Source organism: Tachysurus vachellii, chromosome 8 (assembly GCF_030014155.1).
Source record: "Tachysurus vachellii isolate PV-2020 chromosome 8, HZAU_Pvac_v1, whole genome shotgun sequence".
Classification (NCBI taxonomy): Eukaryota; Metazoa; Chordata; class Actinopteri; order Siluriformes; family Bagridae; genus Tachysurus; species Tachysurus vachellii.
In genome coordinates this window covers 18,775,061-18,797,162 of record NC_083467.1, presented here as the reverse complement: position 1 = coordinate 18,797,162, position 22,102 = coordinate 18,775,061, and the positions used below count along the sequence as shown (strand labels likewise).

The following is a 22,102-nucleotide window of genomic DNA, read 5'->3' as shown; positions in this document are numbered from 1 at the left end:
CTGATTGCGTTGTACAAGTTACACAAGTTTGCATTTGTTCTCATCAGTCTTACTATAATGAGTCAGGGTGTGTGCAATTAGTCGTGGCTTGCCGACTGTCCTGAGGGTTGATGTGTTCAGACCCTGCCAAATCTTTTCACACCCTTTCAGACTGCACACAGAGCGCTACAGGGAGCTGAGAGATGCGAAAAAGGTGGCAGACATCAGCATTCACTTGGTGCACAGAAATAATCTGTCTCTCTCACAATACGCAGACATATACACACACACGCACACAAACACAGGGTCATCTAATGGCTTTATTGTTCTCTGACTTCTATCATTAACCTCCTATTCAATCCTCATCCTTTATAGATTACGGCAGCTTCCTGTTCCTGGAGGCGAGTCCTAAGACGGAGCATAAGTGTGCAAAGCTCCTGAGCCCCGTGGTGGGACCCGAGCAAGGGCCGCTCTGTCTGCTTTTCCGCTACCAGCTCTCAGGAGAGGCAGAGGGAAGGCTGCAGGTCCTGATTCGCAATGACAATCAGGAAGAGACATTGCTCTGGACCCTGAAAACAGACCAGGACCACAAATGGAGAGAAGGACGAACCATCCTGCCTCAGTCCCCTAAGGAGTACCAGGTGAGGAGACAGAGTCTGTCAGGTCCTCCCTCAGAGTCGTGATTCAGGAGATGGTATAAGGATGTTTGAGCTTATTTTAGTTCTCATTATCAAGTGCTGACCTAAGCTGATGCTGGATCGTGAAAATATGTTTCCACATTACAGCAGGAAACTGTGAGTAATTAGTAACTGAGCGCTGAGTGCCACAAGTCACTAAAGCTCACTAAGGCTCTAATTAATGTACAATTACATTCTTTCTCAATTTGTTCTGGGAGCACTCTCGTTTATAACTTGAAGTTACTCGACAAATAAAGTTCTCCCTTTTTACATGTACACCATTAATAATCATATAAACTCCTTATTCATCTTATATGCATGTTAAGCATATTATTTAGTAAATAATAATGAAAGGAGTTGTAGTTATAAGAGGGAAAAACGTATGGCTTGACTTGTTGAAGAATCCTTGGAGTTTAAAGGGTTGAACATGTTTTGCCTGTTCCATGGATGGTACATAGTGTACAATAAGCGTTTGTTAGTAAATAATTCTCTCAAAAGGGCAGAGATTTAATCCACTATGAAATTGTTGCAACTGAAACTGAAATTAAGTTTATTTCTAAAGATCAGTATTATAAACATACAATATACAATATATATATGTTTGAATGTATGTATGTAAACATAAATATATATATATTAATACAATGGCAATATAATGCTAATTAACAAAATAACATGCTATAGAATGTATACATAAGTATAGAAACATATTATCGAGTTCAATAGTATACTAATAACAGTAATTCCACCATATATCTGGTATTCTTGACACTCTTTACTCTATTAGGTTGTTATCGAGGGTTTATTCGAGTACGGCAGCCAAGGCCACATCTGGATCGACAATATCCACATGAGTTCTAGCACAGAGCTGGATCATTGCACTGGTAAGTCAAAGGTCTTGGTCCATTTTTTTTTTTTCTATGCATGTCTATCTGTTTATCCTTATCGGGTGAACGTATCCTTTGACATCCCAGACTCACTTAAGTTCACTTTAAAAACAGTGAGTGCTCAAAAATTCACTCATCACACTGATCAGTAAAACTAGGTCACACTTGCCTTGTGGGCTCTGATCCTAATCTGAGTTTAATCAGATTTTCTTGTTCTCCTGTCTTGTTTTTACGATTAGAACTTTTCAGAGTTGAGGCAGGGAAATTATTAGACAGCCATCTTGTGTCATGAATATTTTTTTGGAGACATACACAGAAAAATGAGCCTTTGCAGTCTAGCTCTGTATGTATGTAGTATGTGTCTATTATAGAGAGCAACATTGGCTTCCCTCTGTGGAACTCTTCTCTCACATGTGATATGTACAAAAGGCCAGATAATTAATAACCGTTACTATGCGCACTTTCTTTCTTAATTCGAGCACTGGGAGTACTTTTATCAATTAGTTGCTGTTCAGCTTGAACACAGCAGCGCTTTCACCCATGCCAAATCAGTCCCTGCTCTCTGTGCACAGCTTTTTCTAATTGTGTCTGCATTCCAGACTTTTCTAAACACCCCTTCTGTTTTCGGAGAATGTGCAGAGCACGCAGGCGCCTGTTCCTCTCTGTTGTCTATCTCCTTATTTTCCACTCTCTCTCACTCTTTTTCAGTCATCAGCTTAGCCATTCCCCACACTGTAATGTGTTTGTGCAGATCTGAAGGGCCTCTAGAAGGCATGCTTTATGCTGTAGTCAACTGGCATGCACTTTTAAAGGGACACTCCTGCATTTTTTCAACCTAATCTCTATGTTGTGTTTGTTTGACTAACATTTCACTGTTCTATGAAAAGAAAGAAAGTCTAAGGGCAGTTTTTAGGGCATCAATAACCATTTGTGCGAATGTATTTTTAGAGAACGCCTTCATGAAATTTGCAGTCAAAAGGTTTTGGGAAATTAAGTGCTGTGTAATTTATTCTTTCAAAGACTGTAATATATTTCCATTTGGAGGTTTGTGGTTATCCATTTACAGTGTATTTATGTGGTTATGATTGCATGTGGATACCAAAAAAAACCTCAGGGAATGCTTCAAATAATGTAATTACTTTTACTGTATTGCTTTAATATGGAAGGTTGAACAAAACAGGGTGGGTGAAATGTTATTTTATGTCTGCCGCATCCGGACACTGTTAATTATCAAAATTCAAGCAAGTGCCCATAGGCTTTAATTATAAGGGAGTTCAGAGGTTAAAGTCTCATTGGGTTCTTTTCTCAGTACAGCCTTTGGTGCTTGAAGTTATTGTCCAGATGCAGGTTTGAAAAATAATAATGGAATATTCCCTTAAGGATACAGTGCCCACTAAGGTGGCTCAACATAGATCAGTGCCTAACTTTAATGAAAATGTATTTTTTTTTGTTATTTATAATAGACATTTGTTTAGTTTTTTACTTTAACTGATTTTTTCTGCACTCTAATTTCTCTGTATATTTCTCTGATTTCAGAACCATTTCCTGCCTTCCCACCGGAGATGACTGGTGAGTTTTCTTCTCATGTTCCCACGCTAATGATTGTCTTATTCCTGTGCAGATGTTTATGCTTCCTGCTTGTTGCCCAGCACAGCTTGTAGCAGCTATGGGTTGAGTTTTGTGTCTTCTTCTATCATGATGAAGATAATGCTTATGAGCTCCACATATACATGTTTCTAGCAGGCTGAATCAGATCTGTTGTCTGTGAGACACGTGTCCTTGTCCTCTCCGGCATCATCATCGTTATCATCTTTACCTTACCATTCACAGCATGGGCAGTATCCCAGCATGCAAATGATGTTTCATGTGAAATAGTTTCGTGGTTGGTATTGTGGTGATGAAATGTGATGTTCACGGCATACGTATGGACACAGCACCAGCACATATAGCATCAGTACATCATCCTGACCCTAAACAAGCTTGCAGCTTTCAGCAGTAAGTCTATAGATGAGTTATCGCTCTGTAGGCAGCATGAGAGGTTGTGAGGGATGGAAACAGTGGGTTCAGTCTGCAGCAGTGCCATAAGCCACATTAGTGCACAGGCTCCCTAATGACGTATTCCTCTACTATCATCACATGCTGTTCTCTATCTCACACTCTCTCTATATATTTTCCACTGCCTCATATTCCTCAGCTTTCCACCTCTCAGGGCATCCCTCTCTCTCTGTATCCACTATATTTCCCCATCTCCATCTCTCTCCTGCTAGCTCTTCTGGATGAATTCATCACCATATAAGGAGTGCTCTGTACTCAGAAGAAACGTGCGACTGACTTCTTAGTGGAATTCACTTTGGTTTCAGTGGCTGCCCGTATCCTTAGACAGCTTCTGGAGAAATGAGGCAGATATTCGGACAACTCGAATTACACGCTTGTTTTACTTTTGAATTCAGAGACAGAGAATTAGATTAGATGAAGGTGGTGATGGGGATGGTGGTGGTGGTGGTGAGGGGGTGTCAGGGGCAGGAATTTGCTAGATTCAGTGTGTGTGTGTGTGTATGTATGTGTGTGTGTGTGTGTGTGTGTGTGTGTGTGTGTGTGTGTGTGAGGGAGAAAGAAAGAAGGGTGAGTTGTTTCTTTGCAATGCTGGATGGGGTTCATGAAGGAGTTTGGCTTGAGGCAGATGAAGCTGGCACTGATCCATGCATGAGAAAACAGACAACACACAGGCACATAACAACACATCAGGATTTTTAGTGTATGCATGTGCACGTTCACTCATACACAACCATACACTATGACACTTTAATAAAAACTCTCTCACTCTCACGTCCGCTCACTCTCTCTCTCTAGCTGAGAATTTGGCTTTGTCTTCTAGGCAGTTCATGTCATTATATAACATTTGACCAAATAGGAAAGCTCTGTTATCTCAGTTGTGATGGGTAATTTTATATTATTGCAGCAAGCAATACATGGTGAAAAGCAATCATTTAAAAAAAGACCACGTAATATAATGTTTCTTTACACCACATAAATTATCAAAAATTCCTGATCTGGTCCAGTGAAATTTGGAAAAGCTTGAATCAATTATAAGCTTGAACAAATCATAAAAGGCAAAGGCTAGGGAGAGGCAACATGCATGCACATCTGCTTGTCTGTGTGCAGCGACTGTCTGTTTCGTTTCTTTGCACCAAATCAGAGCCAAAAGCCAATATTACAAAAATATCAATAATAAAGTCAATCATGCTGGCATAAAGCAATGCAGTCTGCATGCTTCTCTACCCCAAGCCAACCTTTCTGTGTCTATCCACCAGGGGGAGCCCTTCCTGGCATGAGTGATCCCACTGTAGATACTACAGTGTCCCTGCAGCCCATGCCCACCTACTGGTATTACGTTATAGCTGGAGGGGGTGCACTGGTACTACTGGCCTCCATCACACTCCTCATGGTGCTGTGCTGCCATCGCTACCACCTGGCTGCCAAGAAGAGCCAGCACTCTGTGTCCTACCACAGCACCCATTACCCAGGTGGCACCGCTACGGCACCCACCGTGGAGCCCATGCTGACCATTAGACAGGAGAAACACCAGCCGTGCTCCCAGTGCTAAGTAGAGAAGGCCTGATGGAGACTGAGACTAGGAAGAGCGTTCTAGACTCTCTGTCGCTATTATTCTGCTGCTTCATAACTACCAACAGGCACAGACACCCAGTGCTGCACCCGCAGTGCCCTTCAGGAAGGATTTTGCACCAAGGATGACCTACGCACCAATTAATATGGAGATATTTGAAAGCTGCCGTCGGTGAAAGCAGACTTTTAAAAGTGCTTAGTTGCTCAAATTAGGAGAAGAGAAGCGGACACGTAGTTGTGGCCCTTCTGGAACCTTTGGACCTGTGTGAAGCTCTGATTGGAATTTTGCAGCGTTTGCAGTTCCAGCTCAGAGTTTGATGAGAAAAGACATGCATCTCGCCAAAGTCCTGAGTGGCAGAAAGCCACCTCTGACTGTTTGTGTGTGTGTCTGTGTGTGTGTATGCACACACACTTCTCTCACTCTCTGGGTCTCCCTGGAGAGAGCGGCTGGATGGGAACCTGACTTGGCAGGACTCTGATCCCCTGCTTGTGACCAATCCTGTTGCCAAGGGGAAAAAGGCTGTGCAGTGCCAGAACTACTGAGAGAGCAAAATAAAAGAAAGTGATATGAGAAAATGCAAGAAGGAAAGCAGGATTCTGCTGTGTCACATTAAAGAGTTAGCATGTGGACTGAATAATGCACGCACATACACTCACACACTGGGTGAGGAAGAGGAAGAGTAAGTGAGCGAAAAGATGAAGTTTGTTAAAGATGCCTTGCAAGCAGTAGCGCAACAGATTAATTTTTCTTTTCCTTTTTTCTTTTTACTTTTTTTTTTAAATGTGTTTGTGTGCCTTGATGGTCCATTTGTGTTTGTGTGTAGGTGGGTGGTGGATATACGAGTGTTTTTTGGGTGCATGGGTGCAGTTGCTATCCAGAACACACTCAACGTAGTATTTTACCTTCCTCTTCCTTTTCCCGCAAGTCTGTCTCCACACTGAAGGGCATATCCAGAAGGAAGATCTATCTCTGTCTGTTGATGTCTACATTTTATTTCTTGAGTGTCTATGAAGCTCTGTAACTTGCTTTGGTACATCTCTGTCTTAAGATGTTTGATTTTTCTATATGCAAAAGTTATGTGACCCTGCCTTAGCCAGTTTTACACCTCTGAGCAACCCACAATCTTTAAGTCTCATCATTGGCCTTAAATATACAAGTGGCACAGGGCTATTCAATGCCAGTCACTAAAGAGCCTCACTTTTTTGCAGAAAATACTTAATGTAGTTTATTAAATGTACTTTATATGCTAGTTATTTTCTGTAATATTTTTATATCCAACTTGGGATGTCATGGTTGCTGATTGAAAGGCTAAATGGAAATGCACATGCACATGACTGATGCACTGATTAACATTCAGCGTTCTCTGGTAGCCAATCACGTCTGTTGAATTCTGTTGCTATTTTGACTGCTTTCGGCTGTTTTTATTGGCTTGTATGGAAGCGGAAAGTGAAACTCAAGCTGTGAATGTGTGGCTTTGCTTGGCTGCTCCGCTTCATGTCTGACAGTGGTGGGGCTTTGCCATGTTTGATAGCACTGCAGAGAGTGAGAGGACTCACAGACTCTATACGTCTCAACACTGCACACTGTGTCAAACCTGACGGCTTTCCTTCATGGTTCCTCTGTATCTCAAATATACAGAATTATTTTTGTGCAATTATCATACTTGGAAATGCGTTTCTATGACAACAATCTTGATGTTTGATGATGTGCATACTGTAATACCTGTTCATTCTAAAGTGTCTGATGGCTTTAAAGTGTATGTTTTTGACTTGATTATGAAAGTGTTAGGTTCAACCTTTTTTTTTTCCTTTTTTGGACAATCCCCCCCCCATGAAAATGTGATATTACTTATTTACACACCAGCATCATTCAGGATTAGTGTGAGTCAAAAGACTTAGATAATGTTGTATTATATTGATTATTATATTGAACAAACACACACCACAGCCAAGATACACAGCCTGGAGCAAAATTCATGAACATTCCATAAACATATTATTCCCTTTAGTTATAAAGAGTTTGAGGCATCATCCATTATAAAAGAAAGCTGGCCGTTAGGCTGCTGCTTCACATTTTGGAAGCATCAGATGCATTTTGGGATTAAAGGAAGATGAAAATCCCAGTATATTCTTATGTCCTCCATATGGCAATAGGTGAAAATAATCCTCCATTACAGAGGCCATTTTCTCCCCATTAATCTGCTCTTCACAAAAGAATGCATGGAAAGGTGGAAGGGGAGATGAAAGCGAGAGGTCGGTCTAAAGATACACCGACTCTTATTCAGCCCGCAGTCTGAAGGGGTTTGCTTAAGAACACAAAAGCACATAAAAGCCGCTTACAGGCAGCCAGATAGAGCACCTGACCTGGCAGACCCATGATGATGCCGGGAGTAAAAAAAGGAATATCTCGCTCCCTTTTCCATCTTTCTTTGCCTTTATCCTTCTGTGAACATTAGATCCTTGTTAACAATATTACAGCCACTGTAACGAGGCCAGGATTTAACCAAGCCAGTCTATCATTGCTGCATAAAGCAGGCTATCATTATGCTTTGTTTTTTTTTTTTTTTAAGATTATAAAAATACAATGGCATTTTATATATATAAATATATACATTTATATATATAAAATGCTGCTGTAAGTCATGGCAGCATTAATGCTGACGTCAAAGCTTTTTGTCTTGCAAACAATGCAAAAAAAATTCCCAACCTACAATACAGTGATTGCTTCTTTCTATAAATAATGATGTCACTGTCAATTTGTCTTATATAGTGCCAATAAGAAATCCACTCTCCATTTCCTTCTCGGTGTTTCTTCATTATACTACGGAGTCTACCTGATGGGCTCATGAGTTTCACTCTGACATAAGGCTTTTAACGCAGACTACCCAATAATAATACCCTCAAAGTATTTGATTTTCCTGTAGGAATGCCAGCTTTGGATGGTTTTATTTATGAGGAGATTTATTTTTCCCCTTCTGAAACTGACAGGTTAGCAGAAATACAGTCTGATCTCGATGTGCTTTTATATCAACTACGGCTGCCCTGCGCGATTTCTATGTAGCTCTAAATATTTTTAATTAGATAATGGGTCGATTGCATTTTATTAAGCCTGCCGTAAGCATTCTTTTTCTGGATCCTTTTTCTTTTTCTGTCTATCAAATGATATTAATGAGCAAATGCACTTAGGTCCTCCTGGCCATATACAGGCCTCATAGTGCCAAGAGCCTCCCTCAGCACAAAAACACACTGCATACACACAGTCTGATGTGTTGCTTTAGAAAAAGAGGTCATTTTAATATTCTTTTAGGATGTCATATTTTTCATCATACTAGAACATAATTCCTTTTATTTTTTTGGAGTAAAATGTGGCTTCAGTCCAAACTGACAGGTAGCATTAATAGTTTGGAAAACATTAGTGTTTTATCTTAAATACATTTTGATCCGGTGCAGTGTATCATATTTGTGTTTTGATTCATATTCATGGTCTCAAGACTCTGATCTCTGATACATTTGTGGCTGTGTGTTTCCTGCATCCTCTCTTTGTGTATATTGGGTCTTGACTGGGATTGTCTGTTTATGTGCCATTTCTGTGCTGCACTTCAGCCTGTTTCAAAAAGATTTGAGGAATATTTTAGCCTGTTGAATTTTATGGTCTTGGAAAATGTTGTGTGGAATGTAATAATAAAATGATATTTTTCTACAAACTGCTTCTGGAGTGTTTTATGATGTAGCAGTGCTGTATTTTATGTGTATTTGTTATTTGATTGTGGATGACGTTTTTTTCATTAAGTTGGTGCTTAAAATATAAAACATACTGCATATGTGTCAGTTCTGCTTCAGCAGATAGCCAATAAACAGTGTTACTGAGGCTGCATAAACTTGTATTTTCATGCCATTAGAGCTTGAGTCATAGCATGCAGCACACACTCATTTAGCAAGAACATACGAGGTTGTTCTGTAATTTGTCTTTGTAGTCTCTCAGGCTGAATCCCACTAAAATGGTTTCTTCTTTTGTCTTCTGTTCAGAGCGAAGACCTGTCGAATTCGGGAACAATCCTCTGTTTCATGATAGAAATCACCTAGATCAAGGTAAGCCCTCTTTTTTTATTAGTCAATACTATATGTAGTTGAACAATTAGATGGATGTAATTTTTTGTATCTAATTAGCCAATAAGACCCTTGGTTTTATGATTGTTCTCTTCTAAGGTAACAAACTAGAGGCCAAGTGAAGATATCTAAAATAGATTTGATTCCACAGAGGAAATAACAAATGCAGCATGATGTTTCTATTCAAATGATCAATGGTTTCATCACTAAACAAGGTAACAATGTCCTCCATGTCTTGTTCACAGGTTTTTCTTTTTCTGCATGGAGCACACCGGAGCCTTCTCGTAGTCCTCCAGTGACACGGGTCTCTGACAAGGACAACGCCTGGCTCTTAACTCTGGATCCTATCCTGGTCACCATTATTGTGATGAGCTCTCTGGGTGTGCTGCTGGGTGCTGTTTGTGCTGGCCTTCTGCTTTACTGCACCTGTTCCTACAATGGCCTCTCATCCAGGAGCTCCACCACATTGGAGAACTATAACTTCGAGCTGTATGATGGTATCAAGCAAAAGGTCATGAACCAGCAACGCTGCTGCTCAGAAGCCTGAAGTCTTGCTGCAACTGTTTCAGACCCCCTGCAGCTCAATCACAGACTGTGAATGAACCTCACGTTCCTGCCAATGGCCCACCTGCCACTCTGATTCACCAGTATGATTCACAGGTGCTCCCAGTGGACTGTGGGAAAATATCGACACATATCAATTGAATGCCTATCCCAAAAAATAATGAACTAAATTTTAAAAAGTGTATATGACTATAGATTTGTAAAGATTAAAAAGATCTAAAAGTGGTTAATGGGAGTTAGAAGTGAGTGGCACTAGAACTTTGTAAACGGATCATTGCTTGTGAAGTCCTGGCCTCCATTTTGTGAAAGACGTGGTCTAGAAGATTGTGGACATGTTGTTTAGCTATAGACCTGTGTCTTTATGCACCTCTGCTTGAGTTATTGCTCTGTACCATAGCCATCTCTTCTGCCATCTTTTTGAGCTGTGTCAAACCTTTTTAAGCCAGTCTTACGCTTACGTTCAGTCTGTTTTTGTTGTGATTCATTGTTATCAGAAGCGGGTAGATGAAGAAAATGAAATGTTGTATTACTTTTGGAAGAAAATCCTTTTGGTCCAGTAAGTTAGATTCAAGTATTAAGATTGTCTATGGTGTTCTTTTGCTTTTATTTGATGGATCTATACACATGGCACAATGCTGTGTGAACCACTGAAGCATTTTTTTAATTGCAACCTATGGATTGCGACGGGATAAGAACTACCAAGTTCAAGTGTTGGAGACATGGGAGAAGGACAAGGCTCGTCAAGCCCACAGGCAGCCGGTCTTCACTACATTCTAGCTCCCTTATCCCATACTCTGAAGTGAAAATACTTGGCAAAGAGAGACTTCGTTAAGGAAGCTGGGGAAAAAAATCCCCAAGCTTCTTATATGGACCCACAAGTGAGCCTTAAGTGAACTGTCTTTGGAGGAGAGCCATTGTGAAACACCAGTTCTAGGGTTTTAAAACCTCCAGGGCCTTGGTGAAATTGGGCCTTATGCTTTCTTTCATTTCACACATTTTCACACACAATGTTACATTATGAGCTGTTGAGAAGCAAAAGGTCAATGAAACCAAAACAGGTTTTCTGTAAAACAGAAACATGGATAGATATTTCACAGCGTGTTTGTCTCAGTGTGAAATGGGAGAGTGAATGCGATAAAATGAGCTTAAATCTCTTCAGTGTTCCACAGGCTATCAGCTTCAGTGCCCTACAGAGGCATGCTGGGAGCAGGGTTTGTGGTGGAGTGTACTGATTAGGAAGTGCTGAAAGCAGAAACAGATAAGAACTGCTTAGCTGTTTTGAGGGAGTGGGAGAGAGCGAAAGAAACTAAGAGAGAGAAAAAAAGAGGGAGAGATGTTTTGTCCAGCTCTGTTGTCACTGGACTTTGTTGACTCTTTTCCAAGTGCCTTGGAGCTCTGACCTGTTTTAGCTTTGCTACAGAGCTGTGAAAGTATTACCTCTTCTGTCTGGGACAGGAAGTCAACACCAGAAGATGTGGAAATCCCGGCACTGGTCAGATGAATCAAAATTTCCTGTTTGTAGACTTTGTACAGAAATATGTTCTTTTTATTGGTATTATTATTATTATTATTATTATTTAATAAAGGATAAATAACTGATTTACATGTGAATTGGAATGTCATTTTTCTTTATTTAACATTAATGAGAATATGGATAATTCACTCAGATTATTCTTTGTGTCCATGTTTGTGTTCATAAAGCTACAAAATCTTTTACTCATGCAAACGTATTTCTTATGTCTTGAGCAGCTTGAAAGTTTAAACACACAAAATTCCTTGCCACTCCACTTTCTCTTTCTTATTCCCATGTCCCTGTGAGGGCATATTACTCATCACACCAGGCCTCATTCATTTTGGAGTTAGTCATCATCTGTTTAAGGTTTTCCTACTACATACACACACACATACACTCACAGAACTCTCCCCCCACCATCCTCTTCTTCCTGCCTGCCACAGAGAAACAACAGAATATAAAATATACCTCAGTGTTCTCTGATCTTGTGGGAGAAAAATGATGGAATCGTTGGTTTAAGGACTCTACCTTTTATCTAGCATGCTTTCATCATGTTCTCTTACATCAGTATCAACCCACAGCCTCTGTAGCTCAGAGTGGAGTGAGCAGGGGCAAGAGCACTGACCCTGTGATACACTATCTATTTCTTTTAAGTGTGCATTGCAATGCATACAGAACATAATGGATGGTTAAGAATTTTCACAATATCATTTTACATTAAAACCTCATTTTACTTAAACCCACATATTTTCATTGTTTTCTTTTTTTTATTTTATGATCCAACATGTAGATTGCTACAGTAGCTTTCCTCTCTGAAACCAATGCATTCTGGGGTTATTTTGAAGCAATCCAGACAGCAATCCTGTCATTTTTTAAATTCTTGAGCTTGCTGTTTACAATGATTTTTTTTCTATTGCCCAGAACCTCCAAGAGCTTAATCAGTCTGGCTTCAAAGCAACACAGTCCACAGAAATGACCCTTGTGGCTGTTACTGTGAAGCTTCCTTCAACTAGATCAGCCAAACTCTCATCACATTTCATTCTTCTTGACCTCTCAGCAGACTTTGATGTTTTTTAAAATTCAAGACTCTCCTATCCATTTTTACAAGTGATCTTGGTGGTCATTAATGGTACAGCATGGTGGTTTGCTACTTACCTGGAGAGACAGACATATCAAATAACATAGAGGGGATACTCATCTGCTACCTGCAGAAGCTCCACTGTTGTCCCACAAGTCTCAATGCTTGGTCCTCTTCGGTTCTTCCTCTACACCTGCTTTCTCAGTTAGGATAGATCCTCATAGTTTTCATGCATCATAACATAGTTTTTGCCTGACTGTTGTTATATCTGGTGTATATCTCATCACAGATGGCAACTCATCACCTGAAACAAATCCCAGTAAAACTGAGCTGTTGTCTTATTAGAAATGCATAGAGAATATGTTATTCCCCTTAGAGAGACCAAGCTCTAAGACCAAGTTCACTTATTTATAAATTCAAATTCAATTTATATGTATAGTGCTTTTAACAATTCCCATTGTCTCAAAGCAGCTTTACAGAAGTATGGAAACAGATGAAAGAGAAAAAAGAAATAAATATATAATAATAAGAAAAAATAAGGATAAAAATAAATAAATTAATATATACAATTAAAGTTTACAAATAATAACTTAAATTTAAAATACTATATATCTATCCCTATCCATAATGAGCAAGCTAGAGGTTACAGCGGCAAGGAAAAACTCCCTTAGATGATATGAGGAAGAAACCTTGAGAGGAACCAGGCTCAGAAGGGAACTCCTCCTCATTTGGGTGACACTCTACAGTAAATAGTGTCAATGTAAATAATGTCCTTTCTACAACAGTTTATAATAGAGCAACCGAGAGCTCCTGAGGAACTAATGGGTCATCGCAAACTCTGAAATCAGCGCAGACCTGATTGCTGATAAAGACCAGACCATACAGCTGACTTACACAAAGAAGGCACGACAGTCTCCAGGCGGCTACATCGACAACAATCCCATGAGACACTGGCTGACCATGCAGTCCCTGGCAGGGTGACCACCGGGCAACGAGACTACCAGGGGTAGAACATCAGGATTAACGAAGTAGCTCCATAAAAAGAGATAAAGAACTGTTCCCTTAGAACTGGCTAGGTAACTCAACCATTACATTATAAGCACTTGCCTAATATTGTGTAGTCCCCCTTGTGCAACCCAAAAAGCTCTGACACGTTGAGGCAGATCTTTGAAGGTGAGCTGTGGTATCTGGCACCAACATAGTAGCAGCAGAAAAGTCCTGTAAATTGCATGGTGGGGCCTCCATGAATCAGACTTGTTTGTCCAACACATCCCAGAGATCCTTGCTTAGATTAAAATCTGGAATTTGGAGGCCAAGTCAACACTATTTCTCATGTTCCTCTAACCATTCCTGAAAAAAAAAAAAATTCGATTAAAAAGTGCATTAATGCTGCTTTGGGTGCTTATAACCCTGTCACTGGTCTTTATGATTGCTTATTTTTCCAGCTTCCAGCACACAACTTTGAGAACTGAATGTTCACTAATATATTACAGATGCCATTGTAACACGATTTTATTCACATCATCCATCAGCATTTATTGTTATGGCTGACCAGTATATATAAAATGATGGAGTAGCCACTTTATGTCCCAGGGTGCCATCATGTTTGTGTTACTTTCTGGCTACCTTTTAATTATGCAGTCATAACTAGTCTTACCGGAGTTGCTGCTTGCATTCTGCACACAACATACATTGTCCTTAACCATTAATCCATGTTATGGGTGACCACATAATTTTGGCCAAACAGTGTAGTCACAGTGAAAACATTTTTCCATGGCATTCAAATGCCATGGCATTTTTTTCATTGAACCCCTTGTGCTAACACTGCTAACGATTTTATCCTCTGGTTTACGTTTGGTCTCTCCTTGATGTGTACACGGAATTAAGGAGAAAAAGTCGCCATTTCTAGAAATTCATACAAAATGAATGATGCCGAGTCAAAATTTGAATAGTTTTATTTAGTGTAATAGTTAGAATATTGTGATATTATTTGATATATGAACTTTCGATATTTTTGATTAATATATTAATATTTCACAGAAATCCATATAAAGAATCCACTTCTTCCAGGCTCTTCTTTTTACTGTAAACATTTTTTTCTCATTTGATGAAGCGCAGATCCACAAGATACAGAATTATGTTTGTTTGCTGTGTCTAATACTCCATGTGGGTAATTACATTGTGCTGAATTCTGACAGCCTGGAGCCCAATAATGTAATAAACATGGCTCATGTGCTGCCATTCCTCTGTATTACTATGACATCATGATAATAAAAGGCAAATTATACTGTGGGAAAGCTATGCACAAGGGAAGCAAGAATGTGCATGACCAGGTCATTGTCATAGCAATGCCAATGAGAAAACTTAAAAAACAATCTTTATTCTGTATTCTGTAAATTTTAAGTCATGATCCAATGGCCGGTAATGGTAATATGTGATACTGAATACCAAGAGACAGTGAACCCGCAGTATATAAGTTCTGTCATGTCCTAGATTGAATTTAAATGTAAATTGCATTGACTTAAGTGCTAACATTAAAATGACAACTATCAGCACAAGCGGTTAAGGCTCTGGGTTATTGATAAGAGGATGGGGGTTCAAGCTGCCACTCTTAGGCCCTTGCGTAAGGCCTTTAAAGCTCTTTGCTTCAGAGGTGCTGTATCATGGCTAACCCTGCACACTGACCCCAACCTCCAAAGTTGTGATATGTGAAGAAAGAATTTCACTGTGCTGTAATGTATGTGAGACAAACTTAAGGCTTCTATATATTCTATTCTATTCTATTCTAGTAGCAATGTTCACTGTAAATAAAACAAATTGGTGACTCTGTTTAAACTGAACAATGTTTCCAATGCACAAAGTAAAACACTGAAGCTACACTGCCATGAAAGGTGCATGAAAGGTTGTGAGATTGAATTCCAGTTCCACCAAGCCAATGCTGCTGAATCTGCTCAACTCATTTGTAAACCTTTTTGGACAAAAGCAGCTGCCAAATGAATAAATGTAAAAAAGTGCATGTACGCCTACACATCCTGTTTGTGTTCTTTGTATTTTGTTAGAAGGATTTCTTCATCCTCATATTCATGTGGAGATTTTATGATCAGGACATTTCACAAAATGATCTGTAAAGTAACCCATGGATGAAGAGATTATAAGACTATAAATAGACTAGTTTCAGTTCAGCAAGCATAGTCAATATCTTTCATCATTAGTGCAAACTGTCAACAGATTGAAATATTGGCATGGTAGTACAAACCAGTGGTTCTCAAATGGGCATCATTGATGCATAGCCAAATGATTGTTACTTATTAATGAGTTTTTATAATTGTTAGTCTGTTTGAGTGATCACATGCATTATCTCAGTTTTTATCCAAATCCCAATTACGATAGAAATAGTGTCATTTGGACCAATTCGGCTAGTAAGTATAGGAATAGAAAGCTATTAGAAAGCTATACTAAAAATGAAACATTATTGTACACCTTTGAATAGAGAGGGTACATTCTTTTTCCTGTGTGTATTGTGTATGTGTGACATTTTAGCTGCAGGTTGTGGATTTGTTAAAAATTTTAAGACATTATTTTTCAAAAAGATTTAGTAATACTGTTGAAAAGATTTTCAGTGAGTACTGTTAAATACCTTACGCATATTATTTGTCACGGTGTTAACTTCACATCAAAACACAGGTACAATACAGGGAGTATTGAATGAAAGTGGATCTTTGGAGCTTGTATATAAATTTATGTGTATAACAAGGATTTTTTCCTACATCATGGTTAAGTGATTTCTCTGAAAGTTTGTATCTGTTATATTAATCCCTGTTGCCTGTAACCCTATTGTAATTTAATGTTATATTGTGAAAAGAATGACAAAAAGCCCAATATAAGCTAAAAGCTTTTATTTGTCAAACAGTGACATCCACGAGCATGCAACCTTAGATAAGAAAGATATTTCAGAGCTCTTTTGGGCAGTGCATGCTAATCCACATACTGTCTCTCCTTCATGGGGAACCATTAAAGGTTCTAAAGAAAGCCCTACAACAATTCAATTCAATTCAATTCATTTGTATAGTTTTTAACAAGTGACATTTTCTCAAAGCAGCACATTTTCAGAAGCAACGACATGAAAATAAAAATAATAATTTAAAATTTAAAATTGAGTTGCTATTTATCTCTGACATCTGACACCGACTCACACCGGTGGCAAGGAAAAACTCGCTGAGATGATACGATGAAGAAACCTTGAGAGGAACCAGACTAAGAAGGAAACCCATCTTTGGGTGACACAAGACATTAAATGATGTAAATGTAAATAATGTCTTTTCTAAAACAGTTTATAGTCAAGTGAAATTGTGCAACCAAGAACTCCTGAGGAACTAATAGGTCAGCATAATTTCTGAGTTCATTATAGAGTGAACACTAATTCCTTGATGCTGAAGTCTTCAAATGTTCACTAATGAAGGACCAAGCACAAAGCTGACCAAGACAATGACAGTTCAAAGACGGCTTTATAGTCTCCAAAAATCAGAGATTATCAGAGAGTTTCACTTTCAGAATTGAAAATCCTTTTGAAAGATGCTAGCCATAGCCATAAAAAGAAATCTTGAGGATCTTTCATATCAGTTTTTTCCATCACAGAATGAAGATTTGTTGATTATACCACACCAATCAATTTATTCCAACTGCGCTCACCCTTCAAACCAGCGTTCCATGTTTAGTCTTCAAAGTCCTTTTCTTTCTTTTTAGTATGAGGCAGTTACGTAAGTGAGTTTAATCCTGAGGGAAGAGGGAACAAGAATATATCACACTTTTTCTAATTAGATACCTATGTATTAGAAAGAGAAAGACTTTTTTGTAACAAGATTTGAAAAGTGCTTTAAAATGGTCATGCTTTAAATGATACTGTTGTCTATCAAAGTGGCAAAGCAAGCTTTAGGAGATATGAGGTGTAAATAGGACATGGTTCATATATAAATACATGGTTCATTATAGACTGTAGAGAGTTGGATGGGTGCAGTGGAGAGTGATTAAGATCCATTGGGACTCTTTTTGGAAGGAGCTCAGTTTCCCAGTGGCAGATGGCTGAGAGATGGACTGATCAACCAGTGATGACAGAAAAAAAATGTTTGTTGTGTTGATTAGTTAAGCAAAGACAAAGACTTTCATGAGTGTCCAGACTGTTCGAAGTGTCTGTAGTTTGTTTACTGAAAACTGCTACTGTGTAGAATATCATTGTTTTTCCCCTTAAAGCAGATAATTTCCGCCAATAGAAATAATTCTGTAATTTATATAGTTTTGAAAGCCTTTATGGAAGGAGTTGAAGGAGTTATGCAGGTCAGCTGACAGCAACATTTGTTTTTCTCTCTCCAGCCAAAACCAGTCACTGTAATGGGATTCTTCGCTATTTAAAAAAAATAATTCTTGTTTCAAAATCAGAATAAAAACGTTGTTCATTAAATTCCAAGGATTTGATTTTCTTTTTTTTCCTTTGACACCCAGCTTTAAAAGTGAATATTAAAAGGCTATTTTGCTTGAACTATTTCCAATATGACTCACCAGGTTTAAACACTCTTTTTTTTTTGCTGCATTTCAATACAGCCCAAAAGATACAGCCCAAAAGATTCCACAATGTTTCTTCTGTGTCTGATTAAGAATCGCTGTGTTAATGACATCACTTTGCTGTGTTTTGTCACAAGTAAGTTAATGTGGAGTGTCTTGCAGTCTGTGGGATTTAATGTTTAGCACCTGCTTGCAAATGCACAAACAGCACCACATTTGCAGTCATTATTTTCCATGCATGAACACAATAAATACACCAAGATGTCCTTTGGGATGTGTACAGGCCTGCAGGTTGTGTGTGTGTGTTTTGTGTGTGCTTGAAGAGAAGGACTTTTGCCAACAAGGATGTGTAAACATTGCACATGACATGTTTGCGTTTTTGTACTGTAGTTAGAGCTTTGCGAGTGTCCTGGAGCATTTGAGTGAAAGAAACTGTGCTCATAAGAGACGGAATCACTTTGACTGACCCAAACCCTTGAAGAACTGCATAATACAAGCCTCAATTACTTGTTTTAGACCAAAAGTAAACATCATACCCACCAGCGAAAACACAATATGCTTCTCACATCACTTAGTTTGATTATTGTTGTATAAGGTATACCTTTATTCGTCCCACAATGGGGAAATTTCATTATATATAATAATATAAAATAAATAAATAGCAGTAGGAAAAATAATTAAAAAACTTCTTTTTAATACTTTATCTATTTTCAACAGCTTTTGATTATTATCATGGCTGGCAGAAATAAATATATAGTTATATAGCTTTCTTTCCCACTCCTTTAGGATTCCCTTGAAAATAATTATTGTGGATGTTTTTTTTACACATTTGCTTTTTTCATTATTGGCGAAAATACTGTTTATTTTTACAGGAAATTGTTGCTTATGCATTTTAAGATGGTTATAAAAATGAGAAACTCGCTGTTATATCAAAGCTATAAAAATGGCTTCTATTATTGTTGTTATATATCATCTTTTCTGCTGATTATTTATTCAGAAGATAATCAAATTCAGATCTCAAGCAATGATAATGGTAGTGTGTGTGAGAGAAAGGGAGAGAGAAAAGAGGACAGAGAGGGGAAGATGGGGTGAGAGTGAGGAGGAATAAATTTTAAGGAGAGATGCTTAATTGCAATATAAATAATGCATAATTTTATTCTGTTAGTGTTACTTTGGGATAGACGAATTAGACATCGTGTTCATTGCCTCATATTTTTCCACTATCAGAGAGCTAGAGAGAGAGAGAGAGAAGAGTGAGAGAGAGAGAACGTGAGAGAGAAAGCGAGAGCGAGAGAGAGAGAAAGAGAGAGAGACAGAGAGAAAGTGAGAGAGAGAGAGAGAGAGAGCGAGAGAGAGAGAGAGAGAGAGAGAGAGAGAGAGAGAGAGAGAGAGAGAGAGAGAGAGAGAGAGAGAGAGAGAGAGAGAGAGAGAGAGAATGAATTACAGTAGTTATGAAGTGCAGTCTGGGAATTCAGTATCTGACACTTTGACAGCTGTTCTGGGAAATTATTTTTTTCTCTTTTCAGTGTGAGTCTTGCATTTCCAGCTCTAACCTCCTCACATACTTCCATTCTGTTTAAGGAGAAGTGTGAGGTAATGAATGGGATGTCTAATTTAACTTTACAAACAGTAGTAACACTTACAGAGTTTCACAATTACACCTGCTTTCCTCTTCTTTTACTTCTTTGCAACATCTTTTCGATGAACTGTTTGATTAGCATCAGTTGTTGGTTTGTTGTCATTTGTTCCCCAATTGAGTTTCTTCTTTAGACAGGTTTCTGATCATTCCAGAGGTCTGACAAACCCTTTTATTGGGTTAGCGTATGATTTCAAACAAAAAGAAAGTGTAGTCTTCAGAAACCGTCCACTGTGACTCGTCATTCCATTTGAATGACAGTCAGTCACAACAAATGTCGGTGCTGTCGGTATCTGAAGCTGTTCAGTGCTCCAAATACCCAAATATGTATCTGTATTCAGCTTTAAACCAGAAGTGTGTGACCTAAATCTGATTGGGTATTTTGTTTTTAATGCTGCCACTATGCTCTTGGAAACACTGGGAAATCCCCAGGGGTAGAAATAGCAGCAGCTTCATCATTGTGGCAAGTTCTGCCTCTGACAGTTCCTCGAATTTAGCTACATCACTCCAGATCTATTAAAGGTGTCTAGGTAGATTGTTTTTGTATTTACGTCCCAATCTTTGGAACACTCCTTCTCACATTTTACCAGCTACAGTTATGTTCCGTGTTATGAAGATTTTGGACCTTCAGTGAGATAAGGCCAACCCTGTGAGGTTCTAGAGATGTACCAGCTCCAGTTGGACTCTGCTTCATGAAGTATTCAGACATTCTAAGAGGAGATGCCAACTCCATATGGTCATTGAGGACAAAAACCTATAAACAACCTATATTCAATACACAATTGGCTGTACATATAATCACACCCTCCAGTGTCACCCAAATGAGTCTGGTTCCTCTCAAGGTTTCTTCCTCTTCCATTCAAGGGCGATTTTTCCTCACCAAAGTCCAAAGCAAGTAAGGCTTGCTCATAGGGGATAAAAACAAACACATTTATTTATAAGTCTAATATTAATCTTGATTTTTTTCTATTATATTAACCTTTGTATAATATTATATTATTTTGTATTATGTTTCTTATGTTCTGTAAAGCTGCTTTGAGACAATGTCCATTGTGAAAAGCGCTATAAAATAAATTTGAATTGAAATGAATTGAACTCAGGGCAGAAGCAAGGGCAGTGGTAGGTTAGTGGTCAAGATGGTAGACTGCTGGCTGGAAGGTTATGAGATCAAATCCCAGTACTATCAAGCTGCCACTGCTGGGCTCCTGAGAAAGACCCTTAATCATCAGGTGCTCAGTTATATAAATGCGATAAAGGTAAGTCACTCTGGATAAGGGTGTCTGACAAACATTGTAAATATAAAAATGTAGTTGGTTCAACTGCAACCTTGACCATATAGTTCTTAATGCAAAATGTAAATGTTAATCACTTCCCAGAACAGCACACAGCCTACAACTCTCAACCATCACAGAGACCCAGTCACCTCCTACCTCATCTTCTTAAAGATCACACACACACCTGTGCACAAATACTGCTACACTATTTAAGGACATTTTCCACACACACACACACCCTTGCACATCCTTGCACACCGTTGAGTCCATTCTTGCCATTGACCAAACGTTTTTCACCATATATATGTGTTAATGAACATTTTCTTTGTCCAGCATGCTTCATTTCTAACCTCTTACAAATTTTGTTGGGTCCCACAGGATCTTAGTGCTTTTGGGCAAGGTTTCAAGGACAAAACATTTTATAGTGAGCTTGTACTGCAATTATACTATATGGCCAAAAGATGCCTGACCATCAGACCTATCTGTGCTTTTTGACCATCCAATTTGAGATTTAGTCTCTCTTTGCTGTAATATTAAAATCAACACTTCTGGTCAATCAACTTCCCTGCTTTGTGCACAGATGCACTGTCCTGTTGCAACAGGCTTTGGACCTCTGAGTTCCAGTGAAGAGGAATTGTTATGCTATGGCACACAAAGACACCATATGCAATTGTTTGATTCTGATTTTGTGGCAACATATTTTGGAACACATATGGCTGTGATGGTCACATGTCTACAGATATTTATTCATATAAACATCTTCAGTAACTGTTTTACCCTGGTCAGGGTCACAGGGGGTCCAGAAACTCCAGTCTCCTGGAAACACTGGTTGTGATGGTAATACATGTGGTCCATTGCAGATCACCATTTATACACAGTTATGGGCTATATTGTGTAGACAGTTCACCTGTATGCAGGTTTTTAGGGAAAAAAATGTGAGAAGAACATGCAAAACACAAATGAGAAAAGAAATACACCTGTTTGTATGGAGAAAGATGTATTTGGTAAAGCTAAAACTGAATGGAAGCTTTCTTGACAGAGAGGAGATTTGGTACACCAAGCAGATGCAGAAACAATGAGCTAAACACTCACAATCATACACTCTTAGGAGCTTGTAAATTATTTTGTCTTGTGTAGACAGCCCATTACCCCTTTCATTCATTTTATAGTCTGTTTCCAGAATTTTCCAGTACCCCTCTGTGGTCTA

General features: G+C 38.7%; 1 protein-coding gene across 2 annotated transcripts in view; it reads left to right on the top strand.

Annotated features, from left to right (window-relative positions):
• The window catches only part of nrp2b (neuropilin 2b), a 70,649-nt gene extending 59,208 nt beyond the window's left edge, over positions 1–11,441 (top strand). Inside the window, exons 13-17 of one of the 2 annotated variants that reach the window (XM_060876744.1) lie at positions 355–620; positions 1,444–1,540; positions 3,080–3,112; positions 9,194–9,256; positions 9,520–11,441. In XM_060876744.1, the coding sequence (XP_060732727.1) occupies positions 355–620; positions 1,444–1,540; positions 3,080–3,112; positions 9,194–9,256; positions 9,520–9,821 (761 nt within the window). In that variant the 3' untranslated portion in view covers positions 9,822–11,441. Of the gene's footprint in view, positions 1–354; positions 621–1,443; positions 1,541–3,079; positions 3,113–4,854; positions 8,872–9,193; positions 9,257–9,519 lie in introns of those variants that run through there. The other variant, XM_060876745.1, reaches the window with a different exon arrangement.
• The last annotated feature ends 10,661 nt before the right edge of the window (positions 11,442–22,102 follow it).